Raw genomic sequence first — 23,173 nt, 5'->3', positions numbered from 1 at the left:
CTACCGCTTCCTCCTTCTCCGGCCACAAAGCCCGCGGCCAACTCCCCAGGGCAGGGGCGACAGCACGCCGCCGGGCCCCCGGGCCCCCAGGCCCTACCCGCGCCCCAAGTCCTCAGGCCTCACCCAGCGCCCCAGGCCCCAGCCCCGCGCTCGCCGCATCCTCTCGGTGCGCCCGGGGCTCTCAGCTCCGGCGCCGCCAGGCCCGCCTCGAGGCTGAGGCCCCGCCGCGCCACCCCCAGCCCAGGCCCCGCGGGCCCCTCGCGCGCGGCCGCCCTCGCCCCAGCGGGGCCCCGCGCCCCCCGCCGCTCGCACCGTCTCCTCCGGGTCGATGTCGATCTTGAAGGTCTGCTGCTGGAGGGTCTTCAGGGTGACCTGCATGGTGCCGCCGCGCAGCTCCGCAGTCGGGCCTGCTCCGGGTGCTGGCCGCTGGGCGGGGTCTGTGGCCTGGCGGGGCCCCGGGGTCGCCCGCGCGCCTCGCGCTCTCTGGAGGAAGGCGGTGGGGGTGGGGGCGCGTCACATTCGCCCCGCGGAACGGCCTCGCCCCCAGCCCTGGCCCCGGCCCGCGCCGCTGCCTCCGCGACTGCGGCCTTCCCCGCGAGCCCCGGCCGCCGTGCTTCCTCGCGCGCCCGGCGCCGGCCAGAGTCTGCAGAAGGCGCGCGGCGTACTGCGAAACCAGCAGAAAATCCGCTAGCTCACCACAGGCTGGTGGCCGCCATCATCGTGACTCGCCGAGACGCGCCCCCTCCCCCACCCGAGAAACCTGAAGGATGGAGCCGGGCCGGCCGAGCGCGCAGGCGTAGGGTGCGGTGGGACAGTGCGCAGGCGCGGTCGGGAACTCCGCCCCGGAATTGGGGCCGGGCTGACTGCGGCTCTGGAACGCCGGCGGCCTGGATGCGGCGTGCGCAGGCGCAGTGCGGGGGCGTCGCGGGAGCTCTCGGGGCTTCCTCGTTGCGTCTGCAGCCCCGGGTGTTCTCCCGCCGGCGGCCGTTCGGCCGACGTCCATGCTCCGCCCAGCTGCCGGGGCTGCGCAATCCGTCACCCGGGTAGCGCTACGTGGAGCGCCTCAGGGGCTGCAGAGCCTGGGAGCGCGGGTGCTGGGGGGCGGCAGGTCGGGGCGGGGTTTAGGAGAAAGGGAGGCGGTGCCCGCCGGGCGGGCCGGCGCGCGCTGTGGGGCCGCGCCTTTGTGGTGTCGGCTGAGCCTGGAGTCCTGAGCGCACAGGCTCCAGCGCTGGGCTCCCTGGGTGAGCCTTGGAGCAATTTAGGGGGTCAGGTTCTATCACTTCTCTGCCTTGCGATTACTCCGCTCATTTTTATTCACTTTCGGAGACGTGGAAGTTCTTAGGACGGGCTTTGTAGCCCCTGCCTCTCGCTGCAGCGCTCTCGGCTTGTCTTTGGTGCCGTCGTTGAGGCCAGACACATGTGCCTGCCTGAGGACCTGCCTCTGCTTTTGCTCTCCTGCTCCCAAGGCTTCTCTCCCGACTTGCCCGCGGGGCCCGCTGTCTCGCCTCGTGCAAAGCTTTACTCAGAGGCCGCCTAGGTGCTCGGCTGTTCTGTGTCTTAGGGTACCTTGCGGTACAAATGACTTGAAGTGGTTCCCATGTTAAGCAAAGTTACAGGTTGCTAAGGACATCCCTGGCCAGCTTCCTCGTTGATAACAAGGTCACGCCTTCGTTTAGGGTGGATTCTAGGAGCTCAGATACAATTGCATAGAACTTGCTGAGCGCCCTCCCTCTCCACTAAAGTGGTATTTCCCTTTCCCAGCACCTATTTCCCCGTATTGTCACTCAGTACCTAACCCTCTGCACCCTGTCTTCCTGTATTTCCACTGTTAGTCACCATGTGATCTCATCCCCTCCTTTGTTTTGAAATAACTCCAGCCTGGACCTGTCCCCATAGCCAAAGCCAGACTTAGCCAATTGCATAAGCAGTATTTTCGCTTGAAATGTAATCAGCCTCTGAAACTTAACAAGGTCAAACAGAACCATTGATTTTCCTCTCGCCCCCATCCCCGGACCGCAGAAACCTGCTCTTCTCCCAGCTTTCCCCCATTTTAGTTCAGGGCACCACCATCTACGCAGCTGCTCAGACCGAATATCTAGTCATTGCAGATGAACCTCTTTCTTCCTTTCCTCCCCTACAGCTACCACATCTAATTCGTTATCAGTTCCTGTCACCTTTATTCTCCAAACCATAACCCAAGCCGTTTCCATTTCTACTTCTGCATTTCTAGGCTAATCCATCATTATCCTTCTCTTGCCTCCCACTGGTCTGTCTACTTACACTCTTACTCTCCAGCTGTCAGTGTTCTTTTTCAACCATAAATCACATCTACTCTTAATACTTAATTACATACATTTTGGAATAAAATAAATTCTTTGCCTGGCTTTGGAGAATTCACAGGCTCTGACTTCTGCCAAATTCTCTGGCCTCATGGCTTTCCCTCTTACTCCCTCGTAATCTCGGTCATTCCTCTGCACCACCTTTCTCTCACCCCTCCAACTGGCTAAACTGGTTCTAGTCTCAGGGCCTTTGAGTTTACTTTCATTTGAAAGGCTGTCTTTCCAGATCTTTAAATTGTACTCCTTTTCATCATCAGGTTCCAAGCCAGTCAAATTTTACTTCCTTGGAGAAGACTTCTAAATATATTAACCCTTTTCTCTAGACAAGGCACTATTCTAGACACTACATGGATAACCTCATTTGAGTTCCTCAAAACTATAGTATGGGTACAACATTATATGTTGGTTTAAATTATTTCATGAGGGCCTTCCTGGTGGCGCAAGGGATCAAGACGCAACCTGGGAAGCTGTCCACAGCCACGGCATCAAGAGTTGGATCCCCAGCCAGGGAGCTGACTCACATGGCGCAGCAGACCTCTCCTGTCTCGCTCACTGCTCCCCTTAGCAGTGTATTTCAGTGGATCTGCCTGTTCTGCTCCCCACTCTGTCTCTGGTGAATCCTCTCAACCCCCCCCCCACCTCTGGCCTGTACCCCAGTTCTTGTATGCATAAATAAATAAATCTTTTAAAAATAAATAATTTCATAAATCTGCTTGAAATCATTAAATTATTATTTTAATTTGTTTATTCTCTGTCTCACATTACTACTCACTCCCCATGTCTGCTTTTTGGGGAGAAATTCATCCCCTTATTCACAGCTCTTTCCCCAACACCTGAAACTGTTCTTAGAACACAGGAGATGCTCAGTCACCTGTGTTGACTGAACCCAACTCAATTGTAAGATCCATGACACTGGGTATTGTGTCAGTCTTGTCCACAATGGAATCTCCAGAGTCTAGAAATGTGGATGTTCAATATACAGTTGAGTAAACTAAGTCGCTTTAGTTAACACTGACTACAGTTGTGTGAAAACATTTTAAGAACTGGACTATGCTATACAGAGTTATAATATTAAAACGTTTCCTGCCTTACCACTGTTATCTGCAGAAAAAAGGGAGTGAGAGATGTCTCTCCACGTATTACTATTTTTTTTTAAATCTTTTACTAATGGTAAAAAAAAGTTAAATAGTCTAGAAAAGGATTAATTGAAAATAAAAATAACCATTGTTTTGAGTGTCTTTGGAAATTTTAAAGATATATACAAGTATATTTCCATGAATAATTGCAACAACAGTAGTTTTTCAATTGAAATATTTATCCAGTAACATTTCCTAAAGTATAGTGTTAAGATAAAAAGTTGGTTTTGTTATGTTTTCTTTTAATTTCTAGAAAAACTGTATACCAAACATACCCACACATGGCATAATGGTGCTGTTGTCTGTTTCCTTTTAAGATGGGGCTGCCTAAGTCCAGAGTCCCAAGGTTCACATGACACCATGATAGCAACTCCACTCTCACTACAAAGGTCACTGAAATGAGAGCACTTTTTAGCAAGGCTCCATAGGGTAGACCTTGGGTGTGGCAAGAGGCATCCACATCAATTCTACATATATTTCTTCTTGTCCCTAATGTGTAACAGTAGTTCCACCTCCTCTTCCTCATAAGAATCCAGTACCCCTCTTTATGGGTCCATTAATCTAAATAATGGTTTGTACTTCAATGGGGCCATTGCTATGCCCACTAGCAAAATACCTCCCTCCCCCCCGCCCCATGACCTGGACTTCCAACCCTCAGGATTCAGAGTCATGGGAACAGAAAGTTAGCAAGGGGAGTGGTAAGCAGGACTTCTTCCCCATCTTGCTTCCTAGATACAACTAGTCTTCCTATTGGGGACACAGTGCCCTGTAGTATTCTCTGACTACATGTGTAGATTGCATCCTGAAGAATGAGACCCTGTTACTGGTCAGCATTTTTTCTGAGATGTGCTTCGACTGTACCCTCAGCCGGTCATTCAGTCACTCTCTGAGACTGGCTCTTCTAGAGAAGGTGGTGTGTGATAAGGCCAATGGTTCACGTGATGATGGGGTCACTCCCAAATGTCCTTCCCTGTGAAGTGGGTTCCCTGGTTGGATGCTATTCTGGATGCGGTTCCATGCTTGTGCATCAGGCTTTCTATAAACTTCTGTATAGATGTGTACAGGCCGAAGCTCTGCTGGGAGGAACTGTCAATCTATACCAAGAACAAATGTCTGTTCCTGTCAGAATAAATTGCTTGTCCTTCTAGCATGGAAAGGGCCCACTGCAGTCAATTTGATACCTCAAGGATCACTGTCATTTTGGGAATTCAGCACTGGACTTTCTTTTGGGGAGCTTGGGCATTCAGAGATGATGGTTCTTGAATCAGCCATAGTGAGAGTCCATCTTTGCCAGCAGGCTCACTCCATTAATGTGCCCGTCATGTCTCCACTCTTGCCTCCTGATCATCTAGTCTAGATACACGAGCCAGGCCTATTTAAAACATAGGTCAGTTTTCTCATGCTCAAAACTCTGTAATGGCTCCCTACTTCACTCACTGAAATCCCAAATCTTTACAAAGTCTTCCCTCCTTGCTCCTCCCCATTACCTTTTTGACTTCAGCTGCAATTTTGCCAAGTTCCCTCTGCTCCAGCCACATGCCCCTTGAACTGACTAGGTCCAGGCCTATTCAGGTCTTTTGTTTCCTTTCTCTGAAACATTCTTCTATAGATACCTCCCTTATTTTCCTCCAATCTTTGTGCAAATCTCCCCTTTTCAATGAAACCTACCTGTGCTCCTTAATCACCCTATTTAACATGATAAAATACCCTACACTTCCCAGTCCAGCATTCTCAATGCCCCTTACCCTGCTTTCCACCTTTCCTCATTAACCATCTATCTTCTGACACACTACAAATTTATGTTTCTTGTTTAATGTCTGTCTTTCCTGTTAGAAGACAGAGTTGTTTATTTTGCTCATTCCTGTCTTTAAGCACCAGGAAGAGTGTCTGGGACAGAAAAAGAGTTCAATTAACAATAAAGGAAAACTTAGCCACCCATTAAAAAAAAAAAAAGGAAAAAAGTGATGCCATGTATTAAATTAACAATTAAGAATTAATAATCTCTAATGATATCAAAAGTGTGTGGGAATGATGTATCCTTAGTGTGATAGTGAGTTTAAAGTTTGTTGCAACCTTTTGGAAAATCATATAGCCATATGAAGTTGAGGTGGTTCTTATAGAATTTCAACTCTTGTACACACTGCATGGACACCTTTAAAACTACTTTCCTCCACTTAGCTACCCAACTATGATCTGAAAAGTTGATTTAATGGTGCAGTTAGTCACTGGGGCAAAGGCCTGGTATTCACATGCTTTATGTTTAAACAGTATCATTTACGCAAACCAGCATTCTTTTTTCTCATTTGAACTGATTTTCTCATGAGATTTACAAGAGAGTGTAGAAAAATTGTTAACAATAAATTGTTTAAATAGATCTGTTTACTGAAGTTCAATATGCTTAAGTAGTTTGAGTTTTTTTTCCCCCAGCTCAACATTCTTTTTTTTTTTTTTAATTCAGTAGTTTTTTTTTCTTCCTTTTGAGCTAAAGCTGATTTTAATACACAATTTATTTCAGGTATATCTGATTTGTCTTTTGAACAAAAATTCATAGCCATCTTTTTGTTGCAATCATGTTTGTTTGTTAGTTTATTATCATTTATTCTCCAGTACTTTTGGGAAGTGAGTATATGCTAGGTCCTATGTCAAATGAGTCCCTGAATTTCTGCCCTCAAGAGATTAGTAGGAGAAAAATAAACAAAGGATTTGTGTTATGTGCTGGGATTGGGCATGCTTCAGGAGGGCAGTGAGAATGGCTGGACTTTGAGTGGGGTGGGAGATGGACACTGAGACTCAGCCTGTGGACAGCTTTCCCTCTGTCTTTCACAGCTGGTTCTCTATTCCATGTATGGGCCAAATGATCTGAAAACTGTATTAGAATTGGAATATTATCTTCTCATCAAGGACATTAGGAATGAGGGCCTCCCTGGTGGCGCAAGGGGTTAAGCACAGCACTATGAAGCTGTCCACCGCCTCTGCAGCATGAGTTCAAAACCTGGCCTGCCAGGGAGCTAATCCACATGGCTCAGCGGACATCTCATGTCTTGCCTGCTGCTCCCCTCAGCAGTGTATTTCAGTCAGTCAGCCTGTTCCGTTCCCCACTCTATCTCTGGTGAATTCTCTCACCCCCACCCCCCACCCCCACCCCACCCCTCACCTCTGGCCTGTACCCCAGCTCTTGTATGCATAAATAATTTTTTTGTTTGAAAAAAAGGACATTGTGAATGAATTGATATACTTATGTGGGCTTTTCTAAAGAAACCTTAGAGCATTAAAAACTTTTTTAACTTTCAATGGAAAGTATAGGTTTGGTTTTTTTTCCATAAACCCATGTTTATCATTTATGGTTTTATAACACACTCCTGTCTGTGTTTTGTAGAGCTATTATACTATGTATTAATTAAGAAGAGCCCCAGGACTCAACATGTTTGAAGTTTAGATAGCAATTGTTCCACTGATACATCTTGTCTTGCATATTCATTGTTGAGTGAAATTGGTTTTAGAATTTTTAGTTCCCATTGGTATTCCTAGTCTATTTCGTTCCTTCTTGGCTTTCTTCACAGCCAGTTCTGAATTATAAAGTAGAGATAGCCCATATTGCAGTTTACATAAAAATAAAATTAAAATGCAGGAGGGCTATGAATGGGGTGGGCTGCTAAACATAGTAAAAACTGCACCCCTTATTCTTCCATATAGCTTTCATGACAAAACCAGTAGCTCTGAGAATGTAGGAATAAAGAAGACTGCTGGTCAGAAGACAGATTTTTAGCAGGAGGAAATAATTTGATTGAATTGTTGCCTTATATGACATTTAAGTCATTATATTCAATTGTTTGTCATAAATGATTTTTTTAATCTTTTTTTAAAAGATTTATTTATTTATTTATTTATACAAGCACTGGGTACAGTCAGAAGCGCGGGAGGGTGAGAGAATTCACCAGAGCCAGAGCGGGGAGCAGAGCAGACAGAAGGACCGAAGTACACTGCTGAGGGGAGCAGCGGGCGGCGGGAGAGGTTTGCGCGCCATGTAGGACCCTCCTCTGGTGGCCGGGGAGCAGCCGGGGATCGAACCGGCGCTGCAGAGGCTGTGGGCAGCTTCGCAACCCAGTGCTCAACTGCTGCGCCACCAGGGAGGCCCCTGTCATAAATGATTTTAAGTCACTTAAAGATACATAGCCTCTCAAGTTGGTATAATAAAGCAGGAAAGAGACTCCACTAAATATAAGATCTGATGGCATAATAAGACATTAGTTAATCATCTTTAATAGGGAAGTGTTAGCAGTAGATTAGTTGGTATCTATTTAGAAACTGTTGTGGGTTGAAGTGTATTGTCCCAAAGACAGGTTGAGATTCTAACCCCACTACCTGTGAATGTGACTAAATGGAAGTAGTTTCTTTGTAGATACGAAGTTTAGGTGACCTCACACAGGCTCTTGCTAAGCCAGCACTCAGCAAGGAGAAGGCAATGTTTCTCCTTGAACTGGAAATAAACTGAGGCCTCTAGGCCCAGCTGTGGGAGCGGAACACAAAAGCAGTCAAGATTAAAGGCGGTGATGGTTGGGAAGCCTTTATAAACTAATTTCTGTTCCTTTACTGAACTCTTTCCTGAAAATCCAAAACCGCCTAATATGTGAACGGGAGATAAAGTTCAATGGGAAGCACAAGGTCTCAATTGCTCAGAAGAGATTTCTGCCTAAATCAAGTGGAAAAAGCTCTACAAAAATAAACAAAAGCTTCCCAGGAGCTGCACTCTGACGGTGGCGCTTAATGCGATCCTGAGGACTCTCTTCCCAAGTGAAACTGTGGGATCAGAGAATCCCTGTGAAACTGGATGGCAGCCGGCTCATAAAGGTTCCTTTGGATAAAGCCCAGCAGAACAACATGAAACACAGGTTGCTTTTTATGGTATTTCTAAGATGCTTCGGCAAGGATATTAATTTTGAATTCCTAGAGTTTCAGTTGTAAACTCTTTCCCTAGAGTTTATAACTAAATAAAATGTCATTCACAAAAAGAAAAGAAAAAATGAGTTCAAACTGTTTGAGAGTGGCCCCTAATCTGGTGACTGGTGTCTTGATAAGAAGAGGGGAGTCTGAGTGCAGCCCCAGGGAAGGATGCCATGTGACAGCAGAGGCAGGGGTGGGAGTGCTGCTGCCAGGAGCCAAGGAACCCCAAGAACAGTTGGCAACCACAGTAAGTTAGGAAAAGATAAGGAAGCATCCTCTCTCAAAGCCTTCAAAGAGAGCCCGGCCCCACTGACAAAGGGATTTCAGATTTCTAAACTCCAGAACTGTGAGACAATACATTTTAAATCACCCAGTTTGTGGTAATTTTTTCTGGCAGCTTTAGGAAACTAATACAAACATCTTGATGTATACCGATATAAATTCCAGATGGATTGGTTAGCAAATACAAAAAGTCGAACTAAAGAAGCAGAAGACATGGGCAACTATTTGCCAAATTCCTGATCAGCAGCAATATCCAAGCTTAAAACATTCCCATAATAGAATTTACTATGTTAAGATTTCATTATCTTATCGCATAATAATGTAAACACAATAAAAAAAATGTGCAGCTAGCAATGAAAAACATTTCCAACATCTTTAACATATAAATTACTCGCACAAATTAAAAAGAAAAGCATTATGATTCCATTCAGCAAAAGGCAAAAGGCTTACATGGAAAATTCATGGAAAAAATACACTTAGCCAATGAATAATAACATGGGCCAATGTTTTTACATGTTCAGGTCTTTTTCTAAATGCCTGTTAATTATGAGGTGACTCTTGTCAAGTTCATCTTTTTGTGCTTCAATTTCCTTCTTCTGTGCACATGTCTAAGAATTTATCCACAAAGGATGCAAAGAAGTAAGATGGCTGGATCATAGACAATATGTATTTTAAATTTAATAGACCCAACAAGAAGTCTATCCAAATACATGTCAGCATGTATTTGTACTAACACTGTCTGAGATTACCGCTTGTCCCTGTCCCCACCGGCACTTCACAGGTTCAGCAGATCCCACTCCCATCTGATGAGCAAATTACACCTGCTTCTTAGAAATTTAAATCCTATTGATCCTTAAGGGTACATTAATTTCCACTTTCTCTTTGAGGATCTACTTTGATTGCTCAGTAAATCATATTTGCTTTCCCCCAATTACCTCATCATGTATCTACTCAGTCAACAAATACTTACTGAGTGTTTACTACATGCTAGTCATTGCAGATAAAACAATGAATAAACTAGGCAAAAAATCTACCTTTATGGAGCTTACCTTCTACGGGGGAAAGAAGACAATAAAAATAAGGTTAAATTCATGATATGACACAGTGTTAAGTGGCAAGAACTTGAGGAACAGATGTGGGGGATAGGAAGTATTAGGGTAGAGATAGGACAGAAATTTTAGAGATAATGTTTGAGGAAAACTCTAGGGAAAGATCATCTCTGCCTTTCTTACAGCATTTCCCACTTTCTAGTCTATGCATTCACTTTAATTTTTTATTGTGATGAAATACACATAACATAAAATTTGCCATTTTTAATGCACAGCTCAGTGGCATTAAGTACATTCTGACTGTTGTGCAACCATTCTTGTTCTACATCTCCAGAACTTCTTTATTTTTATTCATTTTTAAAGATTTATTTATTTATGCATACAAGAGCTGGAGTACAGGCCAGAGGTGTGGGGGGTTAGAGGATTCACCAGAGACAGAGGGAGGAACAGAACAAGCAGATTGACGGAAGTACACTGCTGAGGGGAGCAGTGGCAACTCAGGAGAGATCTGCTGCTCCATGTGGGTTGCTCCCTAGCCACTGGGGGATCCAACTCATGCTGCAGTGGCTGTGGACAGCTTCATAACTTGTGTCTAAAACCCTTGTGCCACCAGAGAGACCCCAGAACTTCTTCCTCATCTCTCCCAAACTGAAAATCCCTACCCAACAAACTATAACCCCCCCTTCTGCACCCCCCCCACCTTGTAAGCCCCTGATAACCATTGTTCCTCTTTCTGTCCCTATGAATTTGATTAGGTATTTCATATAAATGGAATCACAGATATATTCTTTTGTGTCTGGTTGATTTGATTAACATAATTTCTTCAAGGTGCATCCATGTTGTAGCTTATATCAGAATTTCCTTCCTTTTTAAGGCCGAATAAACTTCTGTTTTATATATAAATATATTTTATTTATTCAATCATCTGTTGATGATCATTTGGATTGTTTCTACCTCTTGGCTATTGCTAATAATGCTGCTAATGGCGTGGTTATACAAATATCTGTTCCAGTCTCACCTTTCAGTTCTTTTGGGTATTGACCAGAAGTGGAATTGCTGAATCAAATGGTAATTTTATGTTTAAATTTTTGAGGAACTACCACACCGTTTTCATAGTGACTGCACCATTTGAAATCCCTACCAATAATGCACAAGTCTTCCCATTTCTCTGTATTCTCACAACACTTCTTTTTTTCTTGATAACCATCCTAATGGAAGTAAGTGGTATCACATTATGATTTTGATTTGATTTCCTGAATGACAGATACGCTGAACATCTTTTCATGTGCTGATTGGCCATTAGTATATCTTTGGAGATAGGGTTATTCAAGTCCTTTGTCCATTTTTCCAAAGGGTTGTTTTGTTGTTGATGAGTTCTAGGCTCTATATTTTGAATGTTAGTCTCTTATCAGATACATGATTTGCAAATATTTTATCCCATTCTGTGAGTTGTCTTTTTATTCTATTAATAGTGTCTGTTTTAGTCTGTTTGTCTACAATTACAAAATACTGTAGACTGGGTGGCTTATAAACAACAGAAATTTCTTTGTCACAGTTCTGGAGGCTGGGAAGTCCAAGATCAATGTGCCAGCAGATTCAGTGAGGGTCACTGCCTGGTTCATAAATTGCCAACTCTTTGCTGTGTTCTCACAAGGCAGATGGAATAAGGAATCTCTCTGGACACTAATCTCCTCCACAAGGGCTCCATCCTTATGACCTAATCACCTACAAAGACCCCACCTCCTAATCCCATAACCTTGGTGGTTAGGAATTCAACATATACATTTCCAGGAAATACAGACTTTCATGCCACAGCAATGTCCTTTGGCATACAAAAAATAATCTTTATTTTTTTTAAATTAATATTTTATATAATTATTACATCATTTTTCATTTTTGCACAATGTATGCACTTTCATTTTGGTTATACTCCCCATACAATTGCACCCCCCCCTTATTTTGACCCTAGTCCTTCCTCTCCCCATCCCTCCCCCGCAAAATCTTTAATTTTCAAATAGCCAATTTTGTCTATTTTTTAAAAATCTGTACTTTTGTCCATGCTTTTGGTGTCATACTCAGAAATCATTGTTAAATTCAATGTAATAAAGCTTCCCCTATGCTTTCTTCTAAAAGTTTTATATTTTTAGAGGCTTCCCTGGTGGCGCAGGGGTTAAAATCTCAGCACTATCAAGCTATCAGAAGTCACTGCAGCATGAGTTGGATCCCTGGAGAGGGAGCTAACCCACGTGGCACAGCAGACCTCTCTTGTCTTGCCTGCTGCTCCCCTCAGCAGTCTATTTTGTCACAGCCTACCTCTCTCATCTTGCCTGCAGTCTCCTCCCCTCAACAGTGGATCTGCCTGTTCTGCTCCTCACTCTGTCTCTGGGGAATCCTCTCACCCCCTAACCCCACACCTCTGGCCTACACAGCAGTTCTTGTATTCATAAGTAAATAAAAATAAATCTTTAAAAAAAATAAATTTTCATAGTTTTAGGCCTTATGTTTAGGTCCTTGATTCATTTTGAATTAATTTGTATCTAGCATTAGTAAGAGTCCAATTTCATTCTTTTGCATTCTAGGTATCCTTTTTTATTATATTTGATAATTTTCCACACTATAAAGTCCGTTGAGGACATGCTGGGTCCTGTGATTCTTTGTATCCTTATAGCACCTTGCATATAACCAGAACTCAATGAACTGAAAAAAACACTACATGGGACTGTTGAATTGATTGTGTATTGGACTGAAGGGCCCAGCATATAACAGACATTTTAAAAATGTTTATTGGATTAATTGAAAATATTCTTACTCTGAGAGATTTCATTGTCAAAGGAAAAATTTTTTCAATTAAGTGCGGTTATATTACATAATACATATATGTAAAAAGAGAAAGACAGATACTGAAAAATAAGGTGCATAGCCATTTTCAAAACAAATACTTGCCTTCTATTTTGAAGATAGTGAATTAGAACTAGGAGTTCACCATTTTTCTTTCTTCTAAATCTTTTTGAAACAATCTAATTTAAAAAACAAGGGCTGTGGGAAACTGAAAAGGGTGATGCTATAGTTACACAAAAATGTTCCCAAATGGACATCAGGTTTGCTGATTCTCATGTCCCTGTGTAGTTCCTTTCTGTATTGAAACTGGATTTTAGCCAACAGAATACAGCAAGTGATACTGTGTGTAAGGGATGTAAGACTTTAAAAATCCTGGCAGCTTTCTAGTTTGCACTTGTGGGGGAGGGGAGTTTCCCCTTTACCTATCTTAGGTTAATTGGCTGCAGCCTACAAACTAGACTAAACGCGCTAACAGGCAAAAAAGAGCAAACAGGATTTTGTTCATGCAGGTACCACACATATACGCAGAAAAACTCAGCGATGAGTCACTCAAAGGGGTGGTTAGAACTTGGGCTTTGGACAGCATCTTAGCAAAGAACAATAAATTTGTAGAGAAGTGATAAGACAAAGGAAAAGGCTTTAAGCTTCCAAAGGCAGCAAACTGTGGGAAGGTAAATATTTGATGGAAACACAATGAAGTAAGTTTTGTTTGCGCAGGTCCATCTTGGTGTTGAATTTCCATCTTTTTTTTTTTTTAATGGCCCAAAAACTTCCCTGGGAGAGGGGGTTTATGACAGTTCTCATTTCTTTTTTTTTTAAAAAGATTTATTTATTTATGCATACAAGAGCTTGGGTGTAGGCCAGAGATGGAGGTTGTGAGAGGATTCGCCAGAGACAGAGTGGGGAGCAGAATAGGTGGATCTACTGAAATACACTGCTGAGGGGAAGCAGCTGGTGAGACAGGAGAGGTCTGCTGTGCCATGTGGGTCAGTTCCCTGGCTAGGGATTGAACTCATGCTGCAGTGGCCGTGGATAGCTTCAGTGATGACACTTAACCCCTTGTGCCACCAGGGAGGCTCGACAGTTCTCATTTCATAGTTTTCTGCTTTTACTTAGAGAAAGGAAGTTCTGGGAAGGCTTCTTCCTGCACCTGCTGATACTCATTTGCCTCCAGCTCAAAATAATCATATGTCAAAATGGTGTGTTTTAGGATATCATACTCTGGTACCCTACATTTCATGGTATTATTACTAAATTTAAAAACTAAGCCCCCATTCCTTGCCCAGCAGGAAAGTTTCAGAGGCTTGGCTGGGTAGAGGGAGTGGATGGGACCACCATGGGAGCCTGGACCGTGAGCTGATGATTTGAAGAGCTAATAATTCATTATGCTAATGCAGATCATCAGTCAGGACACACCCAAGACTAGTCACTCTAACCAGTAAATGATGCCTGGAGTATAAGTAGAGCTTTTGGATCTTCGTTCTGTGCAGCAGACCCCTCCTGTCTCATCTGCTGCTTCTCTTAGCAGTGTATTTCAGTAAGTCTGCCTTTTCTGTTCTCGAGTATGTCTCTGTTGAATTCATTTACATCTGTGCCTCCAGCCTACACTCTGATTCTTCCCATGACACTATATACTCTTGGAAGCTATCATTATGTATGCTGCTAATGCCTATGCAGTAGAGAGAGATGCTGCAGGAAGACCCTGGAGGATAAGTTACCTCTGAGGATGGGGACTAACGCCATTTAGAAAAGGACCAAGGGATCAGATACGTGAGAGAAGTCATCTCAGGTGTCTCCACACAGCACAGCTGTCTGACAGTAACTGCATGAGAATCCTACAGTGAGATGAGACAAATTGATTTGCTGAATCCAATCAACAAACACATAGCATCATAAGAGATCATAACAAATTGTTGCTTTAAGGGAGCCTCCCTGGTGTCACAAGGTGTTAAGACCCGGCATCCTATGAAGCTGTCTGCAGCCTCTGCAGCACAAGTTCAATCACCGGCCAGGGAGCAACTCACATGGCGCAGCAGACCTCTCCTGACTTACCTGCAGCTCCCCTCAGCACTGTATTTCAGTCAGTCTGCCTGTTCTGTTCCCCACTCTGTCTCTAGTGAATCCTCTCACCCCCTTCACCTCTGGCCTCTACCCCAGTTCTTGTATGCATAAATAAATAAATCTTTCAAAAAAAATAAATTGCTGCTTTAAGCCATGAAGTTTGTAGTGGATCAACTGTCTAACTTTTTGGAAGCTATAAGGCATCTGGAAATGGACAGACAGAGCAGAAAAAAAAAAGGTAGATTTTCCTTCGTGTTCAAGGAAGAAAACTGCAAGCTCAGTGCAGAGACATTGGGAGCCAATCCTAATGCAGAATTGGTAGGGGTGTGATGTTAAGAACCTCAGGAGCTGCTAGCCTTCATTTAGTGTGCTTGTCAAGTGAAGGGTTTGCCAGAGGCAGCAGCTTTGTTGGCTAGTAAGAGTTTGTTGGCAGCCATGTCCCTTCAGGTTGTTGTAGTAAGTTGAGCATGTCACCTCCACCTCCACCTCCCTATACTATCCCTAGTATTCCAAGGACAGTGTCTGGAATGTTTGGCATTTTTAAAGACGAGGAGGGCGGGATGAGCATCAGAGCAAAAAATTTAGAGAACTCCATTTCCCTTGCTTAAAGGAGTTTCCAAACTGCCTCTAGGGAGGTGAGTAGCTGAAAATATTCAAAGAGCAAAGGTCACGGCTTACTGAGTTTGAGCTCACCAAATAAAGCGGGATGTGAAAGCAAACAGCACAACAAGAGAGATCTTCTAGTGCAATAATAACAGCTATCACTTCTAAGCCATTTGCCATGTGTTGAAGGCCACTGTGTCAATTCCCTTGCCTTATAGAAAACTGCAACAGAGAGAACTGGCAATCTGATCCCAGTCTTCACTATTAACCACTAGACTGCATAAGCAGAATGGTAAAAATAGCATTTCAAACTATTAGGAAAAGAATGGATATTTGAATAATAGCAAGCTTCTAAGTTAGTTATGGAAAGGAGCCAGTGCTTCAGCTAATAACTTAAGTAAGAGAAACATTATATTAATATCTCTAATTAATAGACTCTACAGATCAATAAGAAAAAGAAAAAATAGTCAAATAGAAATGATAGAGTCAGGCAATAAACAAATGAAAAATTCAAGTGGTCAATATACACATATTTTAAAGACCATTCCACTTCACTAGCATTCATGTAACACAAGCAAAAACAACATGGGATATTAGTTATCACATGTGGACCTTCCCAAATAGAGGAATAATTTAATTTGCCTTATTAAATATTTAAACTTAATAAGTTGGAAGATGTCAAGCAAAGTGATACTGAAAATAAAAAAAAAAGTGAAAATAAAAGGAATAAAATGGATAAATGAATCAATGGAACAGATTTGAATGCTCTACAATAGAACCTTCCACATTAAGAAAAAGATACTGGATCAACAAGTGATAACCCAAACAGATAAAGAAAGGGAAAATTACTCAGTTAAGCTATGTTGGGATTAGTAATTAATTAAATGGGGAAAAAGTCAGATTTATATTTCACACCCTAATGCTAAAATTATCTTCCGAATGAATGAATGAAATATATGTGAAAAACATATCTTTTAAGCAAGATAACTAGAAGTAAAGATGAAAATTTATCTCAAAATGAGGAAAGCTCTTTCAGGACAAAAATAATGGAAGTAATTGCAAAAGAAGTGATAAAGGAATTTACTATCATCCAAAGCAATAATATGTGTATTTGGGAAAATGTTACAATAGTCTTTGATATATAATAAGATATAATGCTGTTATTTTTATCTTAATCAGTTCAAATATCAAAGAGATAGTTTTTGACTTTATGAATTGGCCAGGATTTTTAAAAATAAAATGGTAGTACTCAGTGCTAGCAAAGATGCAAAGAAATGGGCATTGTCCTATACTGCTTGTAGACATATAACCTGGAATAATCCTAAAAAGTTACATGGCAATATATAGTCTTTAATATTTTTATAATTTTTGATGTAGCTCCTAGATATTACTCTGAAGATAATATATTCAGAAATATGATTTCCACTTTAGAAACAAGATTTATATGTCATCAATAAATATAACAGTAAAAGTTGGAAGGTGGAAATAGCCCAGTTGTTGAATACATGAAGAATGGTTTAACAAGTTATGCTGTATACTTGTCATAGACTTGCTATTTCATTGTAAATTATGATTTTGAAGTATATGTAGTAAGACAATAAAGTGTCATTCATTCATTCATTTGTTCATTCATCCAGCAAATATATATTGAAAGCTTTATGTATCAGGCACTGTAATAGGTATTGGGTTTTCATAGTCAACAGAAGGATTGCTCTCCTGGCACACACATTTGGAAGAGAATAGAAAGTAAATAAGCAAACTAATATGTCAGGTGGTGGTAAGTGTTAGGAAAAATAAAATCAGATCAGAGGAGATTTAATGCTACTAAAATACAATACAATGATAAGTGTTAGAAGATGTTTACACAACACAATGCCAGCTTTTATAAAGAAATAAGACAACCACAAAAATGCATGCACATAAATGTAGAAAAATGACTTGGAAAGAATTCAGAAACACTTTCACTGTTAAGTTCAACTGCTTAAAAGAGCATTTGTCAAAACCCACCAAATATACATTTCCAAGAGTGAACCTTAATGTCAGCTATGGACTATGGGTGATAATGATGTGTCAATACAGTCACCGGTTGTAAGAAATGGACCCATATGGTACAGAACATCCTAGTGAACAAAGTTGTATGCATGCTAGAGAGGCTGGGGCAACAGAGGATGTATGGGAACACTCAATTTTGCTTTGAATCTGACACTGTTCTAAAGAATAAAGTTTAATTAAAAGAAAACAACATAGCCATAATGAAGTCAGCTATAGCATTTCTTTAACAAGGAAATTTTGAAAAAAACCTTTATCTGGGTAGATTGGGCACAAATCATGTTTCCGTTCTAGAAGCATGATTTTTCATTATCACATGATAAGCACATGCATTAGTCAGGGTCAAACCAATATTTCTCAAGTTCATCAAACTGAGGTACAAAACCAATGCATGTTAGTTATTTAGAATGAGAAAGACCTGTCACATGGACAAGAATGAGTGTGTTGGGGCCTCCCGGGTGGCAAAAGGAGTTAAGATGCAGCACTATGAGATAATCCGCGGCCACTGCAGCGCGAGTTTGATCCCTGGCCAGGGAGGTGACCCACATGGCGCAGCAGACCTCTCCTGGCTCGCCTGCTGCTCCCCTCAGCAGTGCATATCAGTACATCTCCCTGTTCTGTTCCCCACTCTGTCTCTGGTGAATCCTCTCATCCCCACACCTCTGGCCTGTACCCCAGTTCTTGTATACATAAATAAATAAATCTTTAAAAAAATTATAAAAAGAAAAGAATGCGTGTGTCCATAAAAGCAACATATATTCTCTGTGAAGTATAGAAACGACTTTATTAAAGGTTGCCTGGAGAAACTGAAATTAGAGCAAGTGTGGGCTACTTTTATAATTGATTATTTAATGGAGTATTTCTCAGAGTGTAGATCCATAGACTACCTATATCAATCTCATTAAGCATGTTCCTTAAAATGCAAATTCCTAGACGATAACGCAATTCTACTGTATCAGAATCTCCAGGTATGCACCTAGAATCTGCATTTATAACAAGCACTCAAGGTGAAGCTTATGTGCATGAAAGTTCAAGATCCACTGGTACCTGGTTCCAGTGATGCACTTTTCCAAAACATGGAAGATTTTACCAGCAGGAAATTAACAACTCTCCCGGGTGTTGGTAAGATTTTCCCCCTAAACCTGCCTGGAGAGCACTGCCAATTGCAAATTCTGAGGCTCTGGTTTTCTGTGGTTCCTTGACTATTTATGTTAACTTTCTTTAATTACTGTCAACTCATGGGAGAAAGCCATTCTTTTTCTATCTATATGACTACCTTGATTTATTATATACTTTTCATGAATTTCCCTAGAGCATAATTGCATACAGTGACAGTTTGCTGTCAAATGCTTTTGACAAATGCTTATATTCATGTAACGAGATCTCCAATTGAAAAGTGGGGTGTGCTGTCACTTCAGGCCACTCATGAGGGCCTGCTCTGTCTTTCCCTGCCTCTGTACATCCCAGCAACTTCAATCACAATTTCTTTTTCTTTTTTTTTTTTTAAAGATTTATTTATTTATTTATACAAGCACTGGATATAGTCAGAAGCACGGGAGGGTGACAGAATTCACCAGAGCCAGAGGGGAGAGCAGAGCAGGCAGACTGACGAAGTACACTGCTAAGGGGAGCAGCGGGCGGCAGGGGAGGTCTGCGCACCATGTGGGACCCTCTCTGGTGGCTGAGGATCGAACTGTCACTGCAGAGGCTGTGGGCGGCTTCACAACCCAGCGCTCAACCGCTGCGCCACTGGGGAGGCCCTTCGATTACAACTTCTATCCTCTCAGATTAGTTCTACCTGCACTTGAACTTCATTAAACAGTGTATTTGTTATTGGCTAACTCCATAATCCTTATAAAAGACAATGACACTCTTCTAAAGAGAACCATTTTAGACAACTCTTAGGAAACTCCAACACGTGGCATTGGTGAAGGTGGAATACCTTTATTAACATTTCTTTGCCTAGAGGTATAAGCAGGAACCTGCTGAGGATTTTAGAAACTGTCTTTCTCTAGCTAGTTAGCAATTTTTAAGCCCTCAGCTTCAATTTAAAAACTCTGATAATGAAAGAGTTTGTCGATGACCCAAATAGCATAAATTCTTCTGACGTAAAAGAATGATACCCACACGCTCCTTGCAAGAATTGGAATACTAGCTTGCTGAAATTCTAGTGGTAATACTTAAGAAAGTTTGGATGTTTGCCACTTGACCCACAGACTGTTGGCCACCAATTTGATCCCAGATTAGATTCCAGAAGGAACCAGTATCATCTTTCCCAAGCTTGGATTTCAACATCGTCTTACCTACTTGATAGCTAAAAAAAGTGCAGGGAGTCAAAACGGTTACTGGGCAAAGTCCAAACTAGCATGCTTTCATCTTTTGTGGCTTTCCTGACTGTTCTTGTTTAACATGGCAACCCAGCTTCTTCTGCATCCCCAGCAGATCCCACCTGTTCCCCCATTTCAGGACCTCTGTTGATGGCATGCTAGGAGCTGTAGCGCTTTGTGTATGGAGATGGGCGTTCCAGGGAAGCTGTCAGGGGGTGGAATCCAGAAATCTCCACTATGAGTGTTTCCCACTGGTTGGGAGTTTGCTCCTCACATTTCCTCGAACATAATGACAGTCTTTTGCAGAACATAAAGGAATGTGACATCATTTGAGAGCTAATACATCCTCTCCGCTTATCATCATAATTCCCTAATCCCATAACTGGTCTCTCATCCTTACCATTTTTGCATGCTTTGATTCTTTCAGAATTTTAACATTCCTACAACTATTTGTGTGGTTCTAGGCCACTCTTACAGAGATAACTTTTTCCTCCATCTTTTTAAATGTTATTCTATAGCCTAGTGAGAGGGACCAGAATACATGACCCCAAAATATGCCACTGTGGCATGTGGATTATCATCAGCTGAAGGCAATTAGGGCCCAAGAGACTCAGGAAGATCTAACTTTCTCCTTAGCCGCCAAAAGAACTTGTAGAGAGGTCCTGTTCCTCTGTGCTATCTTCATAGATAAGTACAGCACAACATGAGCTATATTTTGCCTATATCTTCTTGAAATAGTTTGAAGTAGAGCTTCCTAGAGTTCTTTGTACACAAGTCACCCAGCCCAGCCTTACCCTCTCTTGAAGATTACTGGGCCACATCTCCAGGCATTCATCTCTCCCCCTCTGACAATGGCTAATTCCAATGGTTGGAATAAAGCAGTTATTTTAATTCCTTCTTCTACATTCTGGGACATGAAACTGTTAGGAAGGCAAGTGAAAAACTGCTTATATCTGAGTGAAGTTCCCAGAAAGTCATCCCTATTGTGCATGCTCTGACAATTTCATGGCTTTCCTCCATGTGGATGAGTTCTGCTTCCATAAAAACATCCCTTCTGTTCTTCTCTCCTTTCATCTTTATCCAAGTGTTCAGGATTCCTCTGAATCTATTGTTATCACAGCCTATTGGGCTGGCCTACCCCACCCACCAGGCCTTCTGTGCACAGCACACCCTTTAATCATTAGGTCTCACGCACCCACTGCATCCTGCTGGCTCTCTGTGGCTTCTATGAGGTCTTGTTTGTCACTCCAAGTTATAGTCTCAAGGCCACTGTGTTGCTCAGTGCTGTGCATGATATCTGGACATCTGCTGCCTGCGTTTTGTTTCTGATGTGCTTCCCAGTTGTTTTCTCACTGGATTACTGGCTACCTCCCTGCCATTGACATTCTTCCCAGGTTCTCCTTAATGTCACCCATGGAAATACATTTCACTTTTATCTAGGTGTTTTTTCCTTTCTCCCCATCTGTTTTTCATTTATAGTCCTTTTGGCCAGATGAGTGGGTCTCTGACTAAACACATTCTTTTCAGTCTTTGAAAATGCTCTCTATTCTTAGTCAAATAGCTGTCATTTCCACATTGGAAGTGATGGCCCTGAAATTAAAATTTGCATCAAGCATGTACCTAGTCAATCATATTTTATTTTATTCTCAGCATTTTGTCCTAAGTCCTTTATTTTATGTCCAAATTCCACAGTATTTTGAGATGCTTCCAGACTCTCTGTGGATGAGTTTTCATTTCTCTGTAACTTGGCAGATCCTGGCTTTGACCAGCCTCAGGAGGCTTTGCCACATGGTAGATTCTTACTCCATGCAGAGGACACCGCTATTTACTTGACTTCAGTGTGACAATTCACAGACATTCCACAAGGGTTCCAGGTTCCAGTATGTTCCATTTCCATCAGCATGTAATTTACCATTTCAGGGTATAGACTCCTGCTCTGTGGGGCAGGAACACTAGGGGTGGTGTCGTAGAAAGGAGATTCATTCTGCTTTTTATTACGAGGTATCTAAAGAGAACAAGTAACCCAGTGAATCCTCCATGCTGAAGTGTCTTTATCCTTCAAGTGGGGATATAAAACTGACCTTACAGGGTTGTGATGACAATTTAATATGATATTGCATATGAAACCACTTTATACACTAAAAGTAATACAAACATAGATTTAGGAATAATCATTGGATGATTTAGTTTCCCCCAACATTCAGAGTACATGCAGCATCCTAGGAAGTTACCCAGAATTTGCTGTAACCCTTTATGAACTCATTCTAGAAACTGGAGTGTGTATGGAGAAAAAAGGTCATGTGTGCAAAACCTGATGCTAGATTCCTGGGCCCCAATGCCAGCATTGAGAGTGTGTCCTTTCCCCAGAAGGTTAATGTGGACATCATGACATCCACTGCCCATAGCCGCTGTGCCCTACCCCGTCTTTGGGTTTTAATGCCACCACACACTAGTGTTTCTGGCATCCCAGAACTCATCCCGGCACTGTGCAAGAAGGTTCTAGCCCTGGGCAGTTCAGGATTCATGTTTAGCTAACTTCACTTGGGAATGAACCCCAGTATACCCTCTCTACCCTAACCATGGAGGGATGGCATGGATTTCTAGTTAAGGTTATAGAGCATTAATAATCACATCAACCAACCATGAAAATGGTAACCACAACTATCACATACTGAATAGCTACTGCATGTCACATTCTCGGCCAGGATCTTCAGCTACATCTGTGTTTTTCAACCATTTTAAAAAAGTATTGCTCTTGTTCCTTCCATGAAATTTTAATACCACAGATAAACCGTGTATTTGTTTGGGATCTCTATATATGCAAGTACTATCTGTGCTTTATACATAAAAAGAGATTTTCATCCTCTTCCCCAAGAACCAATGTTCACCTCCTTGGGAGAGATATTACCTCCACTGAGAAAAAAAAAAATATTTTTTTCTTCCTGCAATCATTTCTCAAGAAATTTCTAAACTGGTTGCTCCATCCCTGAACCTATCACACAACTATTGACCTCAGGGGAAGAAACCTTGCTCAGAAATAGCAGCAAACATTCCTTTGGAGGAAGGGCAGCCTTTTCATTACAGAGTCCTGGCCGCAGGTGAAACCTAGGCAGCCCCTCCCCCCAGCTTGACCCAGCCCCGTGGCTCCCCTGTGCACACTGGTTTCTTTGTGACCTTCTCCCCCAGTACCTTGAATGGGATGCTGGGCCTCACTTATGAGAAACCTGAGGTGGATACTAGGAAGACAGCCCATTCTACTGCCGGCTGCCAAGTTTCTTGAGCGCCCAGCTGTTAGAGTAAGACTTTGTAGAATTTCTCTTTATATCCACAGTCTCTGAGGCTTCAAATGCTGCCTTTGTTTTCTGTAGTGTGGAAGACTAGAAAATGTGAAAATGAGGGAAAGGTGGAGGTGGGAAGAAAGAGAAAGAAAAGTGGGAGGAGAGATAGTGTTATGGGAAGAGCAAGGGTCTTGGAATCAGAGAGCTGAGTTGTTTACTGTGGACTTGACTTGGTTACTAAAACACTCTAGATCAATAATGGGTCTATTT

The 23,173-nt window shown here is 42.3% G+C and overlaps 1 protein-coding gene across 1 annotated transcript in view; it reads right to left on the bottom strand.

The window, feature by feature from the left end:
• The window catches only part of RAD23B (RAD23 homolog B, nucleotide excision repair protein), a gene marked incomplete at both ends in the record, with an annotated part of 38,854 nt that extends 38,476 nt beyond the window's left edge, over nt 1-378 (bottom strand). Inside the window, one exon of the mRNA XM_084238597.1 lies at nt 313-378. Within this exon, the coding sequence (XP_084094723.1) occupies nt 313-378 (66 nt within the window). The remainder of the gene's footprint in view (nt 1-312) is intronic.
• Between the last annotated feature and the right edge of the window lie 22,795 nt (nt 379-23,173).

This window comes from Talpa europaea, assembly GCF_964194135.1.
Source record: "Talpa europaea genome assembly, chromosome: 7".
Lineage (NCBI taxonomy): Eukaryota > Metazoa > Chordata > Mammalia > Eulipotyphla > Talpidae > Talpa > Talpa europaea.
This window is presented reverse-complemented; position numbering and strand designations above follow the sequence as displayed.